Below are 25247 nucleotides of genomic sequence, written 5' to 3'. Positions count from 1 at the left end.
TTCTTTCAAATTCCCCCTTTTAAAAGATAAATACATTGTTTTGGACTTCCGATAAGAAATGTGTTTGATTTGGCTAGTCAAAAAAAAAAATATATCTTTCGTGCTTCTGCATATCTGAATACAATGTGTCACAAAGAGGGTAGCAAATAATGCTTAAAATTATGGTTTTCAACTCCGATAGCAATAAACCTAATAGGCCTAATGTAAGCGATAAAAATCATATGTACCTTTGATATGAGATCAATAATGAACTAATTAATAAAGAGGGATGCGGGAAAAGAAAACAAAATACATTTGAAGTTTAGTTTATTTTTTGTCTTTAATATTATATTTGATGTTTAAAATTATTTTTTCTATTAATTACCTATTCTCACCGAGAATATACAAATAAACTTTATTCTAGACATTTTCAAACCACAAACATAATGTAAACTTTGTTCTAGACATTTTCAAATCACAAACATAATGTAAACTTTATTCTAGACATTTTCAAATCACAAACATAATGTAAACTTTATTCTAGACATTTTCAAATCACAAACATAATGTAAACTTTATTCTAGACATTTTCAAATTACAAACATAATGTAAACTTTATTGTAGACATTTTCAAATTACAAACATAATGTAAATTTTATTCTAGACATTTTCAAATCACAAACATAATATAAACTTTATTCTAGACATTTTCAAATCACAAACTTAATGTAAACTTTATTCTAGACATTTTCAATTCACGAACATAATGTAAACTTTATTCTAGACATTTTCAATTCACGAACATAATGTAAACTTTATTCTAGACATTTTCAAATTACAAACACAATGCTAGATTTTCATTTTTCAACAGTTACATTCACAAATGCTCCCTTCACACACGTATAACGCTAAAAACCGGTTTTCGATACCCGTGGTACGCACAGCACGGATAGCTCATTGTGTAACTTTGTGCTTATTAACAAACACAGAAACAAAAGTAAGTTTTTGGTTAGGGAAGTGCATTTTCAGTGTTAAATTAGGGACGGCTAGCACAGATAGTCCTCGTGTGGCTTTACGCGAAGTTCCAAACAAACCAAACTTAATATATTACGATATTTTTATTGTGTCTAAAGACACTAAAATAACAGATTAATTTATAAAGCAATTAAAATGTTTAAAATCCTTGTAAAACGATGAGCTTTTTTGTAGTTTGCGCCATTTTTAAAATATTTTATATATTTTTCGCAAGAGCACACCCTTCAGTGTATATCTTATAACAATCGTTTCGTTTGTTATAAGACTCAACACTCAACTTCAGTTTGTAAAGATTCGATTTTGTGTTACAGTAATGTAAAGCTTTTTACTTATAGTTACCGTGAGAAACTACGGGACTAAACGTTTAGGATTTCGTAATCGTTAAACGTTATGGAAACTGTGAAGTGTAAAATTAATTAAGCTGTTCGCGATTGTTTTGGTGTATAGTTCGTTCTTTTCAGTTAAAATTAATGTAAGCTGTTTAAAAATATAAGTTTTCTGTATTGGTACAATTAAATTGTGCGTTTGTATTTCCTGATTTAAATTAATAATATTTGTGATTTTTAATTGAGATTAATCATGATCAAAAGATAAAATTAGGACATTAATTTTTCAGTAAATGACGTAATTATAAGTTTAAAGCGTTTCATAAAGCTGTTTTAGGTCTAGTAACGTTTTTGGTGAATTAACTGTTAACAGGACGGTGTTATCGGAAAGACAGGGCTGCCTAACCACTTAAGGCGGAAAATAGACGGTTTGCAAAATAAAAGAAGTTTATTGGTGAATTCAGTTACCAAGGTGTCTGTCTGTTCATAGTGTCCTCTCTGTTACACCTCTGCAGCGGGTAGCCAATGGGTTAGCTGATTAGGATTCGGTTTTCCTTCGTATAATGTATAAATTTATATTCTTTTCAATAAGCGCACAAATTAAAAATATTCCAAAATGTGTAACTCTGTTGATGAACAAAGGTTTAAGAAATATAATTATTAAAACTAATAGGTAAATTGGCCTTCAACTATTCTGGAATCCATCGCGAGAAGAGGAGAAAAAATCTATCCTACCTTTGCTTGAATAATTATTAGGTCAACTAGATTTTAGTCAGAAACACATGCCCCCCAGTGGCATAGAGGAATGTCTTCAGACTTATACCGCTAGAAACCGGGTTTCGATACCTGTGGTAGGCAGAGCATAGATAGCCCTATGTGTAGCTTTGTGCTTAACAACAAACACATTGAAATATAGGAATGTCCAGTCACATGTATTTAAGTGGTTTAACAAACACTTCTTTTATTTTAACCTGGGACTAGAAGTAATAATATACACTCGAGAGAAAAAAGTGTCAAAGCTACCCTTGTTCTAAATAATTTATAATTTAACCTTAGATTCTCGTGTATCCCGTAAGATTTTTACACACACTTTTCTAATCTATTCTTGCCTGATATTCATTATGTGACTTTGTTGGTTACAAGGATCCTTAATAAAATACGAGATATACAAAACAATAAACAAAAAAACACCAACAATACAGCAATTAATACCACTCATTTGCTATGTATTTAACGTAGAAAGTGAGTGATTTCATCAAATTTCTGTGTAATTCTTTACACTAAGGAAAAGGCACAAATGTGGTAGTATGTTTTTCACTGGGTTTCATTACTTGACTATGTGAGAATAGATCAATATATGAGGCCTCTGAGGTTCGCCGGTTCGAAGTTCCTTTACCGAACACGTTCGCTTTTTCAGCTGTGGGATCGTTATAATGTGACGGTAAATCCCACTAATTTTGGTAAAGGAGTAGCGCAAGAGTTGGCGGTGGGTGGGTGTTGACTAGCTGCCTTCTCTTTAGTCTGCGAAATTCAAAACCAAACCAAAACCGAATACAACATAAAAGAAACAGAGAATAAATGTATTTATTAAACTACAACTAGAAAAAATAATAATAACTAATGACTTTTATATTCTTGAATTTGTTGTATAAGTGATAATACTCATTCACCTTTATTCTGATCTCATTCACCTTTGGGTGAGCCATTCACCCAGTTGAGAAGCACTGTTCTGAACAATGAAATTATACCATTGATTTTACTCTAAAGCAGTGTTTCCCAAAGTGGGAGCTGCAGCCCCATTTGGAGCCGTGAAGCTTTTCCTGGGGGGCCGCCAAAAAAATGGACCGAAAACAAAGATGCTGAATTAAGTTTAATTCTAAATAAACAATAAGCTCATAAAAGTTATGTTGAATTAATTAAATGATACAGTATGTCGAAAGGAGATATTATTATTTTTACTACCGCACTGTTTTTCAATCACCATGCTAAAGTTATAGGTTGGGGGGCCTCAAACTTTTTTATTCACATCAAAGGAACCTCAGACTAAAAAGGTTTGGGAACCACTGCTCTAAAGTAATATGCATATACTGACAGGTTTCTTTCCTTAGCCAAGACACCATGCTAGACAATCATGGCAGTAAATCTTGTTTTTGCTTACTTGAATCATGACATCATATTAATGATTTATTTTATCTTCTAAGTCATGAAAGAATGACAATGACAGTAATTGTTTTTCTTCTCTAAACTAGGATAATATATCAATATATATATATTTCTAGTCAGTTATGAAAGTATCTCAATAGACAGTCATGACAGTGCGAAAATAGGTAACTTCTGAATTATGGCAGTTTGGGTGGTCATTATATAGTTTAATTTTATTCTTTTATGAATCTCACTATTATTCCTAATTTTAAACGCTGTGGCATTTCTGAACCAGTAGTATATGCCTACAAAGTCACTTTAAAGTAATAACCTTATTTCTTGATATCTAGTTTTATAGTTGGATCAGTCCATCTAGGTTTTTCATTTGGTGTAACGTTACTGTTGAGTTCAGTAAAAGGTTATCACTTTAAATTCCTAGTAGTCGTCTAAAAAAGAAAACTTGCTTAAGCTATGCCTGAAGGAATGATATAAACTTTGATATAAATATATTCATCTAGACTTGCAGTTGTTCATTTGGCCGCAGTGAGACAACTTCTGTTGCTGGAAGTTTCCTTCTGAATAAATGGTGGTGAAACACAATTAGCATTTATGTAAATGAAGGCCTAAGTTCATACTTGAATGTGAAATGAAATAAGAAAAAGCAAAGTACTTAACCTCGAGTGCAAAGATGGGGTTTAGAAAACCATCAGTTTCATGGGCCTTTTTTTTGTACTGTTGAGAGTAAGTCATCATTGAATAGTTAATACAGCTGTTCCGGCTTGATGTAAACTCAAGGTCAAACACAAGGGCAAAAGAGGTGGTATGATGATATTTTTTATGACTAATTTTTTTCAGTAGTAAAAAATACATTGTACATTTTAGCTCAAATATTTGTTGTTAGTACTTTTTGTATTGTATACCATTGACTTTAGCTTGCTTATTTCATCCTTAAACATGTAAGATGGACCAAAAAAATATGAGATGAAAATCTTTCTTTAGCCAAGTAATTATGGTTATGTAAGGTGCTTTAATACGACGTGACTGGGAATATCACTTTATCCAAAACACCTGTACAGTAATGTAATCGTTATTTAGCAATTAAGTATGACAAAGTTGCATGAAACCCTGAACAGATTAGAAATTTATGCAACTTTATCATGTTTTTGCTATGGCATCAGGACACGAAGTTGTAGCTAAACCTAATTCTATATAAACGTATAAATGAACACACAGATAGAGAGGTGTATATTATTCATACTATGCAAATTCAAGATGGTGAAAATAAAATATAAGACAGACAATTTTCAGTACCAATATTCAATTCAACAGGCACATTAAGTTTTTTTAAGAAAGGTTTTTCTGCTATAGGGTTATTTTATGCACAGTAAAAAATATTCTAACTTTCCGTGTCATAATCAACTCTCTTTGCTGAATTAAGTAGGTAACCGCGAAATATCTTGTTAGGAGGGCATTTCGCCATCGCTATCCATTTTGTTTCATTCCGGCTTATTTACAAAAAAAGCATGTTAATGAAGATGTATTGTAAGTTTATTTATAAAATGACGCTATACTTGGAACATGTAATAGGAATTCGGCCTGATATGGTATATACATATATTTCAGAATGTAATATTCACAATGACCGATATATAACTACGGCTTTCATTTTCTAATAACTAATTTCAGTGCGAATATTGAAATAATAAATAAGAGGGTTTATGATTTCTTACATCTTAAAAAGGATTACCAACAAATGTTTTGGACAACTTATAGCTATAATAACTATTTCCTTAGTGGAATTTCTTGCTTTCCTATGACCTTACGACTATCTACTAACTTAATATGTAGGTTAACTGTCAGATTCTAAATGCCATAGAATGTATTTCACTTCATTTGGGTCGTAATCATGACATTCTCTGCTTTGCTGTCATCTAATAAATGTAGTTTTATCTTCATTTTAAGATGCTGATTTATTGGTTTTATGAAATATGACGGTGAAATGTTTTAAAACCGGATGAATACTTCATGCAGATCCTATATTTTGCGACTGCATTTTACAATGTAGATATAACCAAATTTTTTTATTCTTGTCTAGAGAAATTATAAGTATGTTTCTATACAACTAGATATTTATAATTTATTCGGTGAATAATTTCAAAATTTCAAAATTCATATTTAACAAATATTTTCTATGCATACTAGAAATAATTTACAATTAATAATTACTTTATGCATAATTGATTCATCGAATGAGCTTTTGAATGATCAAAGTAACAATGAATACCCACGTGATAGTCTCGAGAAAACATTACAAATCAAAACTCAAACTAAATATTTGTAAACTCTTTCAGGTTGTTTTAGTTATATAAAAGTGCTTTTAACGTCTCACTCGCTGTTCTATAGTGGCAAGTACCGTACCCATCCTAGCGCTTAGATGTTGACTCTTGAAGACCAGTTATAGAGAGGTTCTTTATGCTAATATTAGTTAAGAAACGATCGACAAGGTGGCCATGAAAAAACTACATTCCTATATTTACACAGCTGGAGCCTACACGATATGTACTTTGGCTAACTTCTGTTCATTCATGTTTTAATACAAAAAATAAAATGTACCAGTAGAAATAATTTTTCACTAATCTCGAGCTGTTTATTTTCTTATTGAAAAACGATTCATTCAGGAAAACAACTTGAAATCCATTAATGATGGACTTCTGCCAGATTTAGTACGAAATTTATTTGTGCTTTACGATAATATATGAAAAATTGAGATATTTATTTTAACTAAGAAACTTATTGCATATCTTGTAATCGACTGAGAAAACATCTGTAAAAGAAAGTCTTCTATTTAACGTTTGATATAACTTTTAGACTAGTCCGATTTTCAGAAAATCTAACACCCTTAGGCATTTTTCAGTAAATCTTCTCAGACTGTTTTTCATAAATCATGTGGGAATGTTAAATCCATTTCTGCTATCTGCTAAGCTGGATCTCCATTTATTTATTTCTTTTTGTGCAAGGATGCACAACATATTTCTAGTCTTTTTGTATTCATAAGATTTATGGGATTATTGTATGTTACAGCAATTTTGCTGAAATTTATTTGCATTAGTGCCAAGAAAAAAATTAATTAAAACCATATTTGGAACATACTTTAAGAAAAAACTATCCGTCAACTTTTACTAAAAAATAACCGAACTTTCTTAAGTGGCACATTTTTCAGATTTTACACAAATCTATTATTGACATTCACCTAAAACTTGTTGGAGAAGGAGGAAAATGCCGCGCTATTTATATGAAAGCAACAATATACTGATATTTGTAACTGAATTAGTGTTGAACACAACATGCTTATTTTATTAGTTTCTGAGACCATATTATTTTTCAAAGTAATTTCTACGCCATCTCTTAACTGCCTTAAACTGGAATTTTTTTTAAACGCTCCCTTTTTTTGAGAGTTCATCCAAGAAACGTGTTATTGCTTTTTGGTTTTTGAAATTCACCTAAAGGTGCTCAAGGGATGGCTGTCCCTAATTTAAAAGAGACAGATTAGAGAGAAGGCAGCTAGTCAACACCGCCCACTGCCAACTCTTGGGCTATTCTTTTACCAACGAAAAGTGGGGTTAACCTTTACATTATAATGCCCCATGGTTAAAAGAACGAACATATTCTGTAACACGAATGGAACTCGCGAACCGTAGATTGCGAAAAGCTTTTGAAAGAATATGTGGTTTAATAAATTATTTTTTACGTGATAAGAATAAGAGTTTGTTCTTGCTGGTTAAAGCACCCCATTGGCACAGCGGTATGTCTGCGGACTTACAATGCTAGAAACCGGGTTTCGATACTCGTGGTGGGCAGAGCACAGATAGTCCATTGTGTAGCTTTGTGCATAACTTCAAACAAACAAACAAAACTTGCTGGTTAAAGCCCCCCATTGGCACAGCGGTATGTCTGCGGACTTACAATGCTAGAAACCGGGTTTCGATACTCGTGGTGGGCAGAGCACAGATAGTCCATTGTGTAGCTTTGTGCATAACATCAAACAAACAAACAAAACTTGCTGGTTAAAACGCCTAAAACTGGAAATTTGTGTAAAACATTATTTCCTTTATATGGTGCTTATTCATGGATCTTTTGCTCACTGATTTTGTACTCGTAAGTAATTTAATGGAAGGTGTTTTCAAGTATTTTTGTCCCTTTGTGACCCAAAGCCAAGCTTGAGGGCTTCTATAACTATAATTCGGAACTCGATCTCGCAGCGGAGACAGCGCAATAGTAGCGACGCTGACTGGTGGCAACAATTATCTGCCACCTCTAAAATTTTCATTTAAAAAAGTTTAGTAAATTGGTTGTTTGTTTTGAATTTCGCGCAAAGCTACACGAGGGCTATCTGCACTTGCCGTCCTTAATTTAGCAGTGGAAGACTAGAGGGAAGGCAGCTAGTCATCACCACCCATCGCCAACTCTTGGTCTACTCTCTTTTACAAATGGACTGTAACATTATAATGCCCCCACGGCTTAAAGGGCGAGCATGTTTGGTGTGACGGGGAATCGAACCCGCGAGTCGAGCGCCCTAACCTCCTGGCTATGCCGGGCCAGTTTAGTAAAAACTCTATCTCCAAACTTACAATGTTTTCAGTTACTAGGCAACCCTGCACAAGGAAAACCCCACCCAACAAAATATCATCCAATCTCTAATGAGCCTCTATAGCTTCTTAAGTTATCTTCAATAGGTTTCCTTCAGCTTATACTTTAAATAATTATAAAAAAGAGCCTTCGTCCCCTTAGCTCATTTCTTCGCATCTACTTTCGGAATCCTGGAGTCGGTACTTCAGTGTAAATATTACCTCGCGTATCTACTTTCATAATCCTGGAGTCGGTACTTCAGTGTAAATATTACCTCGCGTATCTACTTTCATAATCCTGGAGTCGGTACTTCAGTGTAAATATTACCTCGCGTATCTACTTTCATAATCCTGGAGTCGGTACTTCAGTGTAAATATTACCTCGCGTATCTACTTTCATAATCCTGGAGTCGGTACTGCATGGTAAATATTACCTTCTGTAATTTTGTGCCAGAACAAACCAATTATTTGTCTTCTTCTTTAACTATAATTAAAATGAACACACGGGAATATTAGTTCAGTTACATATTAGTTGAAATAGTCATTAGTTTTGGTATAGTTCATAAATGAATCAACAACTCTTCAATCTACTTTTTTTTCTGAGTAAAATGATTTATTCTATTTTTTGTCAGATTACAGCAAAATTTATTAAGTATTCATCACAAGGAATAATATTCAACATGATATTATTTCATTATCTTGTTTTATTATTATTATTATTCAACAAAGCTTGGGAACTTTTTAATTATTCAAAACCAAAAACTAACTATCTACATTGTGGATTTAGTTAATTATTTATTTGCTTATTCATAATTTCTTGGCAGCAGCATGGTTAAATTCGGAAACCTACTTAAACTTATGAAAAATAACACTTGTATTTTTAGTTTTAAGAGCTGTCAGTTAGCACTTTGGAGGCTTTATTCACATTCTGAAGAGATTGTTTTAAGTAAATGGCGTCAAAACTTTTAACCTCATGAAGTAACTAACGTGAATGATTATATATTTTCTATACATAAAACTTGCTATTTTTTACCGCTAGGTGTCATGTCAGGACGTCTCCAAAAGTCCAGCAAAACAGCTAGATGACTTCAAGCACGTGACTTTCCCCCACGTAACTGATGTCACTAACGGCCTTATCCGCTTCCACAAGTTATATCACGTATGCACAAAGCGCCACGTACAAATTAGACCCATAAAGAAGAAGAAAAGGAAGAAAAGACCCAAGAAAAAATGTGGACGATTTAAAGCTATAGGCAGGAGTGACGACAATTATAGTAAGTTATTACCTTGTGTCATTGAGGAAAAAGTAATCAGTTCACTGACCTTCATCGTTTTTTAAATATGTGTCAGTGAAACTTCCGATTCAAATATATGCAACATGAAGTTTTCTTTTTCATTTTTTCTTTGAATTTTACAGTTTTAGAAGTCATTAAAGTTTAGTTTCACTCGTTTATCACTAGGGGAGATAACGTTATGCCTCTGATAATGTTTCAATGTTTTTTATATTTTTGTTTGAGGTCAATGAAAAGAAAACGTTTGTATCAAGACTGTAAATTAATTAAAAAGACTGACAATATAGGATGTTCAGAAAATGCTCTACTCATCATCGTTTGTTTATCAGTAATATGTAGATTGCAGTGAGAGGATGCTGCTTTTCATTGATGGTTTGATGTAATATGACACATGAAGGTAATTATGTTTCCTTATTGACATTTTGACTGTCTATAATCAAAGGAAGAAATAAGAGGTGGGTAGAAAACTAATTAGCCACCAGGTAGTTAAAATTCTGTTAACAGTTAGTAAGAACAAAGTAAAGTGTTTAAGTGACAAATAGAAGAGACAAACAAGATGTACAAGAGAAAAACGTATATTTATGACATATAGATATATGTAACATAAAGGTAAAATGATATAACGAGGTGTCTTATATCTGTATTTGAGGATTACTGTTTCGGAATGGATAATATCAACAAACTTGTTGTATTGGTCCTTATTATCAAGTTTTGAAAAGGAGCCCCACCAAAATATTTGAGGAAAGATTGTTTGTTTTTGAAGTTAAGCACAAAGCTACACAATGGGCTATCTGCGCTCTGCCCACCACGGGTATCGAAACCCGGATTCTAGCGTTGTAAGTCCGCAGACATACCGCTGTGCTAGTGGGGTGCTTTTAGGAAAGTGTTTTAATAGTTTTTTATTAAACATAAACAATATCATTTGGTAAGATAAGTGATAAGGAGTATATATATATATATATATATATATGAATATTTGATGTTTAATTACACAAAATTATATGGGATAAAATACAGTAAAAGTTTTTCAGACAAAACCAGAAACTTTATTGTTTAAAAATGCAAACAATTTGGTAAGACGTTTTACGTTAATTATGTAATTAGTGTTGTTCTGTCAAACACAGTGGATTACGTTGTTCGATCCCTCTCTTTTAACATTTTATACTTTTGGATTTGCAAAGATAAACGATATGGAAGCAGCGCCCTATTTGTTTGCCCTTTTAATAAAGGTACAGCCCAAAGAAAGTTTTCGCACATGGATAGCAAGTGTCTATGTATCCGCGGTAGTAAAAGGAACTTAGAAAGTGTTTATAGATATATATATGTTAATTAATAGAAGGTAAACTTGCCACAGTTTTTAATTTCTTTACTTCAATTAGATCTAAGTTAAGAAAACAATACAAGTTCCATACGAACTTCACTCACAGGCGGACAGCAAGAAGACAGTCTCTAAATCCACATTACGTCATTACATAACAAGAGAAACGAAAATTACCAAATGCTTACTCTCCATAAGCTAGAATAAGACAATAAAATAAAATTATCCTTTATGCAGACTCAAACTACTTTGAACATACACTGAAACCTAGAGTTACAAAGTAAAATACAGTAACATACAAACATGACAGAGGAAAGTTAATTCCTGTACAATATAACTGCCTATGTTGTTTTATAGTAATCATCATATACAGGGAGGGCCAAAAGTGAATATATTGTTGTTTCATTCAGAACATAGTTTAATTTCTAACTATTATATTAAAACAAACGATAGTTAAATTAGTTTTAACTGTTTTCGTAATATTTTTTTAATATCAACCGTATGATACATACTGTATAGTAGCTCTTGCCCTAACCTGTACGTAGCGAACGGAACCGTACTAAAAACTCATATCAGGTTAAGATCAGGTTAAGACACAATGCGTAATCTCGAGCTTTACTAAAATTATTTTTATCGTCATGCAGTGTATATAAATGTTTCCATTATATAGACTACGGTCTCCCACTAACATACTAATCCTCACCATTAATCACTACCAGTTTACAGAAGTAAGTTTAGGATAGCATCCAGAAATAAAAAATAACAACCTATAACACAATAAAATAATTTCAGCTGTAACACGGGTTAAATCCTAAATATCATAGCTCACAACCAACGTAGTGATAGGGGAACCAAAATCAGTACTTTGAAACCAAGAGCACTTACTCATATTCAAAAACCTGTGTTAATTACTAAAATGATTCGATATTAAAATGTATCATTACAAGTGATTTTTTGAATTACTGGCGACATTACACACATGCACTTATACTTAAAATCTGAATAAGCACTATGTATTTGAATCTAATCAAAAATCACCTTAGGTGTGAATAAAAGGCGCGGCCAAAAAAGGATTGAACGTGTGACTTAAAGAAATGAAATCATGCCCCAACTTGAACTTACAACGCGGCCTAGCTAACTAAAGAATGAATACTAGCTGTGAAATTCTTATAAATGCTATAATTGTAGCTAACAGTTTGGCCACCAATTTTGATTTCATTCCTTTAAGTCGCACTCTCAATCTATTTTTGGCTGCATTTTTTTTTCACACTTAGGTATTTTTGATTAGATATCATGAAGTTTTGTCAATATACAGCAACAGACCACAGCAAGTAAGAAAGTGACACTCGATAGTAAACAACATTAATCTTAGGATCGTAACCATATTATTCGGAACAGACCTATATTTTACAGAACAAACCAGATTCTTTAAAATGTATGGTGGTAGTTTTTATCTGTAAAACAGTGTTAATAACTTCTTTATAGTAACGCCATGGAATCTAGATTAACAGTTTGTTGTCATCACCCGCATGTACTCGGTACAGCCTTATCAAACATCTTAATTATTTACGCTAATTACTTAAGCTAATATCATGTGACATTAAACACTCTTTAATTAGAATAATTTTATAAACTGTAGCAAATGTGATCTTAAAAGTTGGCAATGAATAATAACCATCTACCCGTTTGATTGTTTTGAAAACTTTAGCAAGAAACTGCTAATCTAGTTTGCTTGGCCTAACCAATACTTATGTACCTGCACGTACTTTCACCCTATAGTTTTGCTCTTCTAAATCACCCATCTTTAATCCGAATGACAAAAACTAAAATCGCTCCATTTTTACTCTTAGGTGAAGCTGTAATAAAAATTTAGACTGACAGCTCACATGACTTTTTGCTATTGTGTGCGCAAAAATTGTGATCAAAATTGAGCGGTTTTTGTTGAATAACGTTGCACATGTGACTTACATTTAGAGTAAATTTAGCAATTACTTGTAGTCTGTAAAGATCAATCACTGTACAAAATAAAAAAAAGCTATGAAATTTAAGTGTTTTTTCTATCAAATAAAATTCCCGTTCTTTCGGCGTGAAGAGAAAAAAAGGAAGAAACTCAATCAATATTGTGGCACTTCTCCTCTTTGCAGATGAAACGTTTTATTGTAGATTGCGGACTCGTTAAACATGTTTTCTAACCTGATGGTAGAATGACGCAATTTAATAGTTCATGTAGGCAGGGATGAGTTCATGATGTCACACGCGAATGAAGAATTCCTGCAATTCCAAGGGGCTTCTCGGTTTCTTCTCTTGCACTTTCTTACCCATCGCTTTCCAGCAGTTTTCGTTAGGGTTAAGATCTGGGCTGTTGGCTGGCCACCGTAGTGTCTTGATCCTCTCTCTTTGAAGATAATCCTTCACCTGAAACAATGAAATGAAACCCAATATTTTTTTAATTACATGTAGAGTGAAATTTCCTCTTTATTTCACGTCTACTAAATATATTGCATGAATATTACAAACCTTTTTAACCCTGTGGCATGGAGCAGAGTCATCCTAAAATGTTCACTGGTTAACTCCACTGATGTGATCCCGAACTGTTGACTTTAACCGGGACTCGGAGATCTCGATGTAAATGTCACCAATGATAGTACCTTTCACAAAATGCAGGCATCCCACACCCTGGCCAGAGATGCATCCCAATATTAGATCACTGTTACTGCATGCACGATCCAGTCTCCCAGCAAGACAGCCAAGAAAGAGATTCCATCCTCACCAACAAGATGAAGAAGATGATGCTCAATTGGGCCAAAGAGCCTGCTGACTGGACTAAAGCAAAGTGATCTTCTCAGATGAATCAGAGTTCAAACTGCTCGGGTCTGATGGGAAGCACTTTGTAGGACGTTGATGTGGAGAAGAATTTCACCCAGTGTGTTTCAATGCAACTGTGAAGCATCCACAGGGTCATTTCTGAAATTTACTGCCATGATCGTTTAAGCTCTGTGGATAACAGTTGACGATTCAACAGGTTCATGAATTTCAGAGAACAATCGTCAGCTGATGTGGAAGTTTTTTTTTCCTACACCCTTCCCTTCCACTGCTTCACATGGCTAGTCTTTGTACCTCTGCACCCAGTGGCTCACAGTAGACTAGTTATATTTAATTCTTCTAGCAATCTGCCTTGTAGAAATTCCGTCTTTGTTCAAAGAAACAATGACTGTTTTTTTTCTGTGCAGTTTACTCACAACCCTTGACCATGGTAGCATCACATGCACGTTGTAGGCTTATAAATTGACTCTAAGTAAGAATCTCTATCTCAAAAAAACAGCTGATGCGATACCTAGACAGCTTGAAAAGCTGCTGATGTACTAATTAGAAAGTATTGCATCATTCATGAAATACATTTGCATCTGCATGTATTAGGGCTTCTAAATAGACGATGATTCCGAAGAAATGTGTTAAAAACTGGGTGATGCAATAAATTTTTTCATCACTGTAGTCGAACTTAAAATAATATATGGTATTAAATTGATAGGAAGTGTAAAGAAACTTCCAGTTATTATGAATATAGATATATATTGACTTTCCATTTTACAAGGAGTTAAGTGATCTTCCAGACTTGGGAGTGACTTGAGCTGTAGATGTAAAATAGGTTAATACCATGATGTATCAGGTGATCCCTGAAGTGCTATAACTGACTGGGACAAGCACATTTGTAGTCAGTCTATCATATATGGGAAAAGGAAATGATACTGCAATATTCAAAAGAGGCATGATAGCGTGTGCATATCTAGTAACGAAAACAGTTTTATGGATAGACTACTTCAAGACATCGGTTTATCAGCAATGGAAAAGGTTGAATGAAATTCCCACTGTGAAGGGTAATTATGGTTGCAAACATGTAACGTCAAAAAAGGGTGAAAGGCGGCTAGATAAGATGTTCAAGTCCAAAGTTATCAGACAATATGTAAACTTACAGACGTTCAGTGCAGGGCAATTAACGCTCATCTCCAGCCATACCTTGAAAATAACTTTGTAATAAATGGACTGTGGTAGTAGACAACCATTGCATAAACCATTTTATTCAGTTGCCAGTAAGAAAAAAACAAATGAACATCCTTGAAAGACGAGTGTGCCATCAGCAACCTCTGCTTACCTCGCTCCATAAATTGTGTATTATATTAATGACTGAATAGGAAAACCTCTCAGAACATTTTCCAGCACCTTATGAATTCGATTCAGGTAAAAGGAGGCCCAACCCATTAGTAGGTATAGATCCTAACAAAGCGTCAGCCAGAAAATATCGGAAGCAGATTCGTTTTTATTTACTTTACTATTTGTATGGCTAGGGCACTCGACTCGCAATCTGAGGGTCGCGGGTTCGAATCCCCGTCACACCAAACATGCTCGCCCTTTCAGCCGTGGGGGCGTTATAATGTGACGGTTAATCCCACTATTCGTTGGTAAAAGATTAGCCCAAGAGTTGGCGGTGGCTGGTGATGACTAGCTGCCTTCCCTCTAGTCTTATACTGCTAAATTAGGGACGGCTAGCGCAGATAGCCCTCGTGTAGCTTTGCGCGAAATTCAAAACAAACAAACAAATACTATTTGTACTTAATATAGTATATCGGAATTAGATTTACTAAGTATATAGAGTTTAGTCTAGTAAATTTTCTTGATTTTTGCATTTTTTTTCTAATAATCCCATAATTACGGTCAACTAACAGTCCGTGTGAATTTCCTATAACATACCTAAATATAGGATATTAATAAATGCAATTTCATCTTGTTCTCCAAGAAACTATATAGCCTAGAACTGGCTTGAAAAAATTATGATTGCAACATTATAAGTATATATATGTAAATACAGTATGATAAGCTTCATGTGTTTTTGTTGTAACTACAGAAAGGTGACGAGGTTTTAAATATAAACACACACACACACACACACACACAAATATGTATATATATATATATATATGCACTAACACACACACATGTACACATTCTGGGTGCATATTCTAGCTTGTGAAGTAAGAGAAAAATTTAGTTATGTGAAATAATGGAGTTAATTGTACTTTGTAAGAATAATGTTCCAGGTCCCTGACTGACCTTGGGACTACTTACTTCCGATAATGAGGACAATGAACAATTGTCTGAAACCACTATTTCCTTTTTAACAATTTTCTGTGAAGGATGATAAGTCGATCTTTGGGTACATGGATACATTTTTAACAGATCCTTCACTGTATTTGGATAGTCGGAAACCAAAGCCAAAGAAAAGTCCATTGGAGCTCCATCAGGGCTGATTAAGCGAACATAATACACAAAGCAGCTATGTCTGTTAAACTGTCTGGACAAACTTTTTTGTATATAAAGTATGTTGGTATGAAAGTCATAAAAGAAACATTATTAGAAGCTATTTATGTTTTATGAAAAGTAGCGTCGAAAGAGCGTGCACTTTAACGTAAAGTTCATGTTTCATTATTGGTCTCTATTTTACAAACTAAATGTCATGTTCATGTTTTATATAAATCACTTATCCATTATTTGTAACATGTTAGTTGACTGCAATTATTCTTTGTGTATTTTAAGCACCTGTTTGATATTCGCATCACATGACTGTATAAAATACATTATAATGTAATATCAAGCAAGTCACGTGCAGTCTGTTTCATTGGGAGTCATGACAAGTACAGCGGATCTATCTCTAAAGAAATAACGCATCTTAAAGTTAGTGCGCAAGATTAATGATCTTCGCATTCTCCCTATTCGAATATTTACTGCCCTTTGAAACAAGTCTAATAGCGCCAGTCTAAGGAAGTCCTTTTCTCTTGTAGTGCTTTGTTGATCATACTTAGGAAAGTGTTTTTGCTGTACGTTCAATGTTAGCTGCAACTATTTATTCTGCTTGCGAAAACTAAGTATGTAGCATGTTATTTAAAAAAGTTCGATTAACAGATGATGTTCTAGTAAGATTTAAAAATGTATAAAGATATTAAAGCAGCTTATTAGTCGCACAAATAATTTAATGAAAATCAATTAGTTTTTGCCTAATCCAACAGTTGTGAACTCTGTCGAAGAACAAAACGAAGAGCAAGATAGTTCTGGATACTTTATCCATCAGAGGTGGTCCCTCATAAAAATCCAAAATGGAGTAGCTTTCTTCTTAACTGGAAATATACTATATTTAAGACTATGGTGAATATATTGTACCAGGCGTGGCTTAATGTTTATGTGACAGGCCATAGTTTGCCCCCCTTTCCCTCAAAATTGTTTTCTGAACTTTGTGGCCGTAGGTGTGTTGTATGATTGACAATGTAACCCTACTAGGTGATTACAGTAGCCCAAGAGTTCGCAATAGATGCTGGTGACAAGCTGCCTTTCATTCAGTGTATCGGGTAAAAATTATTGACGGTTAATTCTTATTTATCTTTGCACAAATATCCGAAAGTAAAACACAGGATGTAAACTCTGTTGAACGTTAAATCTTCCTTATAAACTTGTTTTGATGTGAATAACCCTTTGAATTATTACTTGTTTTTGTGTCTGTTCATCATTTTATCTTATTCTAAGTAAAGTGTGTATTAGTTCTCTTGATAATGTAAAAAAAATAATTAATTCTTATATTCCTGTCAATGTCTTTCCAGGGTGTTGAATTAATAATGTTTGATAAAACGTGTAATAATACGAATAGTAAGCAGTATTTGAAATTGTGACACGATTTAAATGTAGCATAATCAGTTTTATTTGTCAGTTTCTTATTAATGTATAATGTCTATTTCAACATAAAAAATGTAAAAATCATGAAAGTTGAACCTAAATGTTTCTTATTCATTGTTGTTTTAGTAACCCTAGTCTTCGAGTCGAAAACAATCAAAGGCAAAACGGGTTTTACTATTCGGGAGAATCGGACAAATCTCTATTTGTGCTTCAATAATAAAGGCAAACCAATAGCTATGGTAAGTTTATTAACTATATAATTAACCCTAAGGAATTTTTAATAATCTTTAAAACCACCATAAAACCAAAAAAAATCCCTCTGCAGGATAAATTGACATAATGGATAATCAAAGTTTCAAACAGTCTGTTTTGAAATACAGGGTGTTCATAAAGTCCTTCGGCTGCTTTGAATTGTGCTAGCTGGGAAACGGTACACCTTATGAAGGTGAAAACTAAGTGGGGACATAAATATCGAAAAGTGGGGAACATAAATATCAGGAAGTAGGAGAAAGATGAGCCGATAAAAATAAATCTGAAAATGTTGCCACCAGGTAGTATATTTCCACCCTACTGTTCATTGTATCCTTCCTGACTTTCAACTACAGCATCCATCAAAATAATGATGTTGAAAACAACCGATTAAAATATGTCCTGAGGAATCCAAGTGACTTCAATTTGGATTGCGTTCTGCGGTATCGGTATCGACTGAATATTATCTCGCTAAACAAGACACCTTGCGGTTATCCCATAACCAATAATCTCCCGAGTTGAGATTGTCGTCTCTTGTACAGCCGTACATACAAGTTATTGAAGTTAGCATCCCAATGATTTTAGCATTTCTTTTTACTTGATTGACTGTCCTCAGGTGGGTTAGCAGTAAGCTAAAATCCGGTGTTTGGTTTCCCGCAGTGGATAGGGTACACATAGCTCATTGTGCAGTTTGCACTAAAAAAATAACATGAATGATTTGACCAAATTATGACTACAGTTATGCCCCTGGCGACTGCATTATTAGTTTATTTTTTTTTTTTACTTTTACTGACTTGTCTGCCATTTGCTGATAATTAAGTTTTTACCTTCATATGTCGTATTTCCGTTTCCTGCCCCAGTGACCCAATGTAAGTCTCTGGACTTATTATGCTAAAAACTGAGTTTCGATACCCGTAATTGACACAGCAGAAATGGCCTAATGTGTAACTTTATGCTTAACAACAAACAAGCTTTCATTTCCCAGCTATGAAAAATCAAAGTGGCCAAAACACTTTGCAAACAAACAGTATATTCGCATATCTGTTAAGGCTGTTGCAGCTTTGCAATAAACAAATACTTTTTTGTGTTTGAGGTTTTCCTTGAACCAGTTATGCACGATTTCCACCTAAATAATAACCTTCAGTTCATTTCGTGAGAATTGTCAATGTAAGCTAATTTATGTTAACATTTATAAAACTATTAGTACTTTACATATATTAGCTTAGACACGTAATCACGTGAAAAATATGCTAAAAAATTTTACAATGAACTATTGTAGCAAACCACTTTTTATATATACTGTATTTAACGTCCACCATAAACTGATTTACGCGTATTTATGAAAACCTATCAGTTAGATCGTCTGAAATCTTAATATTCAAATGCGTAATGTAATTGGATTCTATTTCTGGGTCATATCCTAAAGGCGGGCAGCGTAACTCAGCCGGTTAGAGCTCTGGACTCGTAGCCTGATGGTTGCGAGTTCGAAGCTGGCCAACGCCATGGTGTTGTGTCCTTCAGCAGGACATTTTACCCCACTTGTTCCAGACTACCAAGTTGTATGATGGATGCCAGCTGTTTGTTGGGGATTAGCCTGCAATGGACTGGCATCTCGTCCACGGTAAATGGGTTAACATTCTCTTCCATTTGTGTTACTTGAAACCGAACTTCGGAAGGACCGGTACTATGTATCCTTCAAAGGCATGGCAAGGATTTGGTTTTTAGCATATCCTAAAAGGTGTTCAATGCTACCGGAACTGCACCAAAATTGCACTAACATATTACTGTGTCACATTTGTATAAATGACAGTTTGATTTTATTGTACCTGCGGAATATTCCAACGCAAATTAAAATCTGATTTTTAATTATACCTTGTTTTATAAACGTATCTCGAAAAAATTCAAGCATGGATATTATTGGTAAAATATATTCTAAGATTTGCTCAGTATAACAACACAAAGCTGCTTTTGTTTAATTGGTTATTTGTTGTTATCTCGGTCATATTTGCATTAATTATTTTTCTTCTTTTTTAGAAAAAAACAACAACTTTGTATTGTTTCATTAGAAATGTCTCTATTATTCACTTAGGTGGCTATGTATTGTATCTTTAAGCAATATTATACTGTTTTTTTAATGCTAAGCTGTCTCAAGGAACTATACCTTGATGCTTAAAGAAACGATACAAATTTCATTATTAATACAATACAAAACTGTTTAAAGAAGCAATGCAAAGTGGCCTAAGGAACCAACACAAGCTCTCCAAGGAACAAACACAAAGCTGATCAAGGTACAAGTGTAGTGCATTTCTAGACCAGGGTTAATGTGATCCCTCTTTACATGTGTTTAACGCACTTCTAAGATGATGGGAATATAATAATTTACGTGTGCGTGAGTATGTGGTGCACCTGTAAGGTGCGGATGAATGTAACCAGTTTCTACTTGTACTTGCATTTCAAAACAAATCAGTAACGATCCTTATTACAAGAAAACCATTAATAATCTCTATTTCATAATTAAAACAAGCCAGTAATAATGTGTATTTCATAATGAAAAAACCAGTGATAATCGGTATTTCACAATGAAAACAAACCTGTAATAATCTATACAAAAAGAAACTAATAATAATCTATATTCCATAATTACAACAAACTAGTAATAACTTGTATTTAATAATTACAACAAACTAGTAATAACTTGTATTTAATAATTAAAACAAACCAGTAATAATCTGTATTTAAAGCAGAGGTAGAAATTTTCCCCTTTAGTCGTGTACATTGACTGTAATATACCAATTAAAATTGACCATTTGACCTAGTTTTTCAGTTTTGATCATAAAGATAACATCATATCTATATAACTTTATCTCCTGATATCACGATGATATTATCTTAACATCAATAAATAATACAGACAACGATTGACTTCACACAATTAAAAACATTTTTATTGAGATCGATACATGGTCCTCAATAAAACTACTCTTGCTATTTTTGACTGTTTCCTATTCTCTTCAGTAGTGTAATTGTAAATATTGAGTACTTCAATTTATGACCTACAGATACATCACATAACGTATGTTTGTATTCACTCTTCGTATTACATCATTTTAACTACCACAAAAGTTCACGGCATCTATATAACGGTATTCTCCCATAAAATTACATGTTTTTTAAATATGTTCTGCTAAAGGTGAATTTCCAAGTTTCTTTTTCTTTCATTTAAACTTAATTTATCTTTTTATTGCTTATTTTTGACTACTCTCATTTATAGGTTTTTAATATCTGATTACATTTTGTTGTTTATTAAAACTTTGAAATATTCTAATGTTAAACCTGTAATATACGGTAATATGAAACATTCTTTTTTTAATCCTTTCATAAAATGATTTTAAGGTAATATCAGTACTACTGGTGCATAAATCTGATATCACAGTGATGGTGTAAAGTATGATGTATGTGATAATGGTTGTACAATGAATACTTTAATTTCTATTTGATAATTACCAATCAAAACAGAGCATCACGATAGTAGAATAGACATTTTAGTATGAATTGAAACATAAACGTATTTTAGAAAATGAAAAAAAGTAAAGTATGTTTATAATGAGATTATGATTTCATTATGTATGTATTTTAGTTTTAATCTTTTCTTATTATAATACTACAGGAAACAATATAACATGATAAAAAAATAATGGATGGTAAGGGCGTTATTTAACAGATACTATATAATAACAGATAATATAGTACTATAAAAATACAATAAATACGTTTAGATCATAGTTTGGCATATCGCCATGTAGTAGATGATTGTATGTTGTTACAATAGAGACGTTTGAGATTCTAGAGTATAGTAGAGAAAGAACCAGACTGTTTGTGTGCGGTCCTGTCAGACGTAAAACAGGAGATGACAAGAACATATTTCAGTAGACGCCAGATTAGTGGCAACTACCACCATGAGTTTGTTCTGTTGTCATCAATAGCTGATGTATCAAACTGAGCCGTACTTAAACTTGATGGCTCGTAAGCTCAAACGTTGCCGCTACTTTGAAGTCATTTTCATGACTCGTTTGTAGACATATAAAATACATGTACCTCTTCTCAATCCTGATCGAGGTTGTGGGTTTTGATGCTTTTTACTCACCGCAAAGTTGTGTGCTTCCTAAGATGTATTTTCGTTTACGACTTATCACTGACTAACGTTATTGTGTTTTTTTTTTTTGAAAATTTAATATGAACGTATTGATGTAAGATAAGCATGTAATTAACATGTTTTTAACCTGCTATTAAATATATTTTGTTAATATGTCATTAAATTTATTTTTGACAACCACTTGTTGATTTGTTAAAGTAAGCTGTTCGATTTTTAAAAATGATGTTTAAATGTATTTTGAAACTGTAATTTGTCGTGGATTATATTTTAAGTGTTTTTAAATTTATGTTTACTTATATTTATAAAATGCTTATTAGTGTTAAACTTATTTTCAGATTTTAGAGTGAAAGTCTTAAACTATCACACTAGGTGGTATAATTTGTTGTGGTCTTATTTCATTTAAGTTCGCAGATTTTTAATATTTCAAGATGAAACAAAACGTAAAATACTGGGAAATTTTACGTACGATTAGTGATAATTCGAGGGCTGTATTCTTAGCTCTCCCAGTGAAAACTTCTTTAGTAGCTTTTCAAGTTTATTTTGAATTTTCTAAGATTTATTTGTTTATGACGCCCCTAAAAAGGTTTTACTCATAAGTAAATGAATATACAGGAATTTTCTTGAAACAATAAAACTTATTTGCATTGCGCCATTTTAGCTTTATAAGGACTTCCAGCCAAACTTATCTGGGCCTAATCACATAAGGAGAAAATTCTGACTAATTTGTGTTTGTTGTAGGCATTTCATCAGGTCATAATTAGTTTTTCCTGACTTATTTGTGACTTTGCAGTTCGTATTCATCATATCTTGTGACTTGACAAAGGTAATTTGTACAGTACAACAACATAAGAATAATTATAATTTTTGTTTACAGCGGGTTGATAACTCCAACCGTTAATGTACACAAAGTAATAGATAAGTTTATGAAGCCAAAATTTGGGAAACAAATAAACTTCACTCGTTCTGATGTTCACCAAGCAAGATCCTTTGAGTAATGTTTATCTCTAAATTTTTGTCATGGAGGGCGTCAGTAGAGTAAGGGTGTTCGGCATATAATTAGAAGGACCTTTATTGTGACAGCTTTATATAAACATGTATATTCTGCAATAATATTTTGTTCCTTCACCTTTAACCGTTATGCATCTGTAAAAAAATTAACTAAGCCCATAAACATTAACATTTATGTAGTAAAGATGTTACAGTGTTTAAATTACGCACATAAAAATAGCTTCTATTGTTACTCATCATAATTCAGAAAAGTGTATAGCTTAATGTGAAAACAAATGATAGAATATTTGTACGAACTATCACAGAATCTAAAATAACAGTTTTGACTATCAATTCTATATAAGCGCATGTTACATAAAATTAAAAAATCTTTAACAACTTTACTAAATATGATGTGAGTGTAGACTAAACACATTTGATGTTTGGATAACGAACTTGAACATATCTCATTCTAGAAATATAATTTTAACTCTGAGAGAGAGTGTATTTGTTGTTGATCGAAGTGTACTGAGTATTTTAACAGGCTATACCTTTCAAAAAGCTCGCATTGTTTACAGTTTTTCTTTCTTTTCCAACCTAATAGTGCAGCGGTGATCGTCTTCGCTGTTTGTTTGAAGAAATACTGGAACAGGACTTCTCCATATTTCGGTCCATTCGAAAATCAAAAAAGTGGTACTTAGGCTTCAATAAACAGGGCAAACCATTACCTAGTAAGAAGTTTCGGCGGAAGCGTTTGAGGAGGTGCTTTAGGTTTCTGAAACGGGATAATGGTTTCTCTAGCATCCCTGATATTTCCGTCAGTGGACCTTTTCTAGGAAACAACACCGATTTTTTACATAAACTAGCAGGTGACACTCTTGGTGGGCAGTTGTGGTCACAGACGCGTAGAAAACACCGCTTGAACCCGAGTTAAAAAACAAAAGAACACTTGTGGTTCCATTGGGTTACAATAAAGTCGTCGGTTTATGATGATCAGGCTAGAAATACATTAGTAATGCCTATATTCACTCGATACGATCCTGATAAAGTGGTGCTTACCAGATGACTCTGTGTGACTGGGTTGATTACGTGCTGCTACTTTATTTTCGAATAGAAAATATTCTGTTTCACATTCCAAAAGTGTCGCGAAAAATGTGACAAAGAGTTCATTAATGTACAGATTTCCGGAATACCCAGCATAAAACTGTGAAAACTGGTTGTAGATATTGTTAGAGCATTTTGAAAGAAACTTAACACCTTCAGGAGCCAAAGGCGACGAACAAATTCGTCTGATTTACGTCCGTTGAGACGAGACGATTAGTGTAAAGGGTGAATTACAAAGCGGTTAGGCTGTACGACGGTAAAAAGACTGATTGAAGCATTCAGAGCTTTACTGAGGAAACATATGAGTCATTCTTCATCTGAAGGTTCCACCAAATACGATAATAGTGACCTCTGTTGATGGCCAGTTTGGATCCTTTGGTCTTATATTTATAAGATTTATTGGAACAGTGGAACCTTTTCTTTCAAGTTTTATCATAAAAAATATCTCATAATCTTGGCAGTTTCGGATTTCTAAGGCCATTCGCTAAAACTTCTCGTTTCATCTCCATTATTACCGAGAGAGCGAGTTCTTGAGAAGTTGAACTTTTAAATTACAAGAGAGAGTCTAACTTAATGTAGCTTTTGTTAAAAGCACGTTATATAGATACTATCATCACTCTGAAGTTGAAGTTACAAATGAACGCGGTCATACACTGTATTTCTATAATCATGGTATAGTCTCTTATTACTTGTTATGTTTTCACAACCATTTTATAGTCTACCATTATCTTATCAACAGTCTCGCTACAGGCTGTTAGTGCTGTAACGCTACCATAGTTTGGTTGAAGTCCGTTAGCACTGTAACATGATTCCAATCATACTTAAATCACCAGGAAATGTCTATTGTAACAAGTTTAGAGTTACTTTCCTTTAAAAGAAGTAACTAAAACAAAATGTGAAGATGTTGATATTATAGATAAGAAAAGCCAATAATTTCGGACATTAGTATCATATAGTTATTTGACGTTAAAAATCATGTTATCTAAAGTTACAGGTTGATAATATTATGATCAGAGAGATATTCTCATGAAAAAAAAAAGATAACTGTTTTCGGGTCATAGCGTGGTAAGTTTAATCTAACGCCGTTGTGTAGTATTCAGTACTTTATGTTCTCAGGTTCCACGTTGTTAATATCGTAAAGTTAAATAATAATTAGTATATCATCGATTAAACACATACATCAGCTAAAGTAAAAGTGATAAAACTACCCAATGTTTTAACGATTGTTGGTCGTCGAGTAGTTTTAACATTTATGTTTGCTAGTGTACATTTTTAATCGACTATATAGTTTTATAGTCCCAGTGATTCATACTTACCAGC

The 25247-nt window shown here is 33.3% G+C and overlaps 1 protein-coding gene across 1 annotated transcript in view; it reads left to right on the top strand.

Moving 5' to 3' along the window:
* Positions 1-24541, top strand: part of LOC111086849 (fibroblast growth factor 8-like) — a 53199-nt gene extending 28658 nt beyond the window's left edge. Inside the window, exons 3-5 of the mRNA XM_022391419.1 lie at positions 9147-9381; positions 17561-17673; positions 23428-24541. Coding sequence (XP_022247127.1) covers positions 9147-9381; positions 17561-17673; positions 23428-23757 — 678 coding nt within the window. The 3' untranslated portion in view covers positions 23758-24541. The remainder of the gene's footprint in view (positions 1-9146; positions 9382-17560; positions 17674-23427) is intronic.
* Positions 24542-25247: the final 706 nt, after the last annotated feature.

The sequence above is a fragment of the Limulus polyphemus genome, unplaced genomic scaffold, assembly GCF_000517525.1.
Source record: "Limulus polyphemus unplaced genomic scaffold, Limulus_polyphemus-2.1.2 Scaffold53, whole genome shotgun sequence".
NCBI lineage: Eukaryota > Metazoa > Arthropoda > Merostomata > Xiphosura > Limulidae > Limulus > Limulus polyphemus.
The sequence above is the reverse complement of the archived record's forward strand: the minus strand, read 5'-3'. Positions and strand labels throughout refer to the sequence as shown.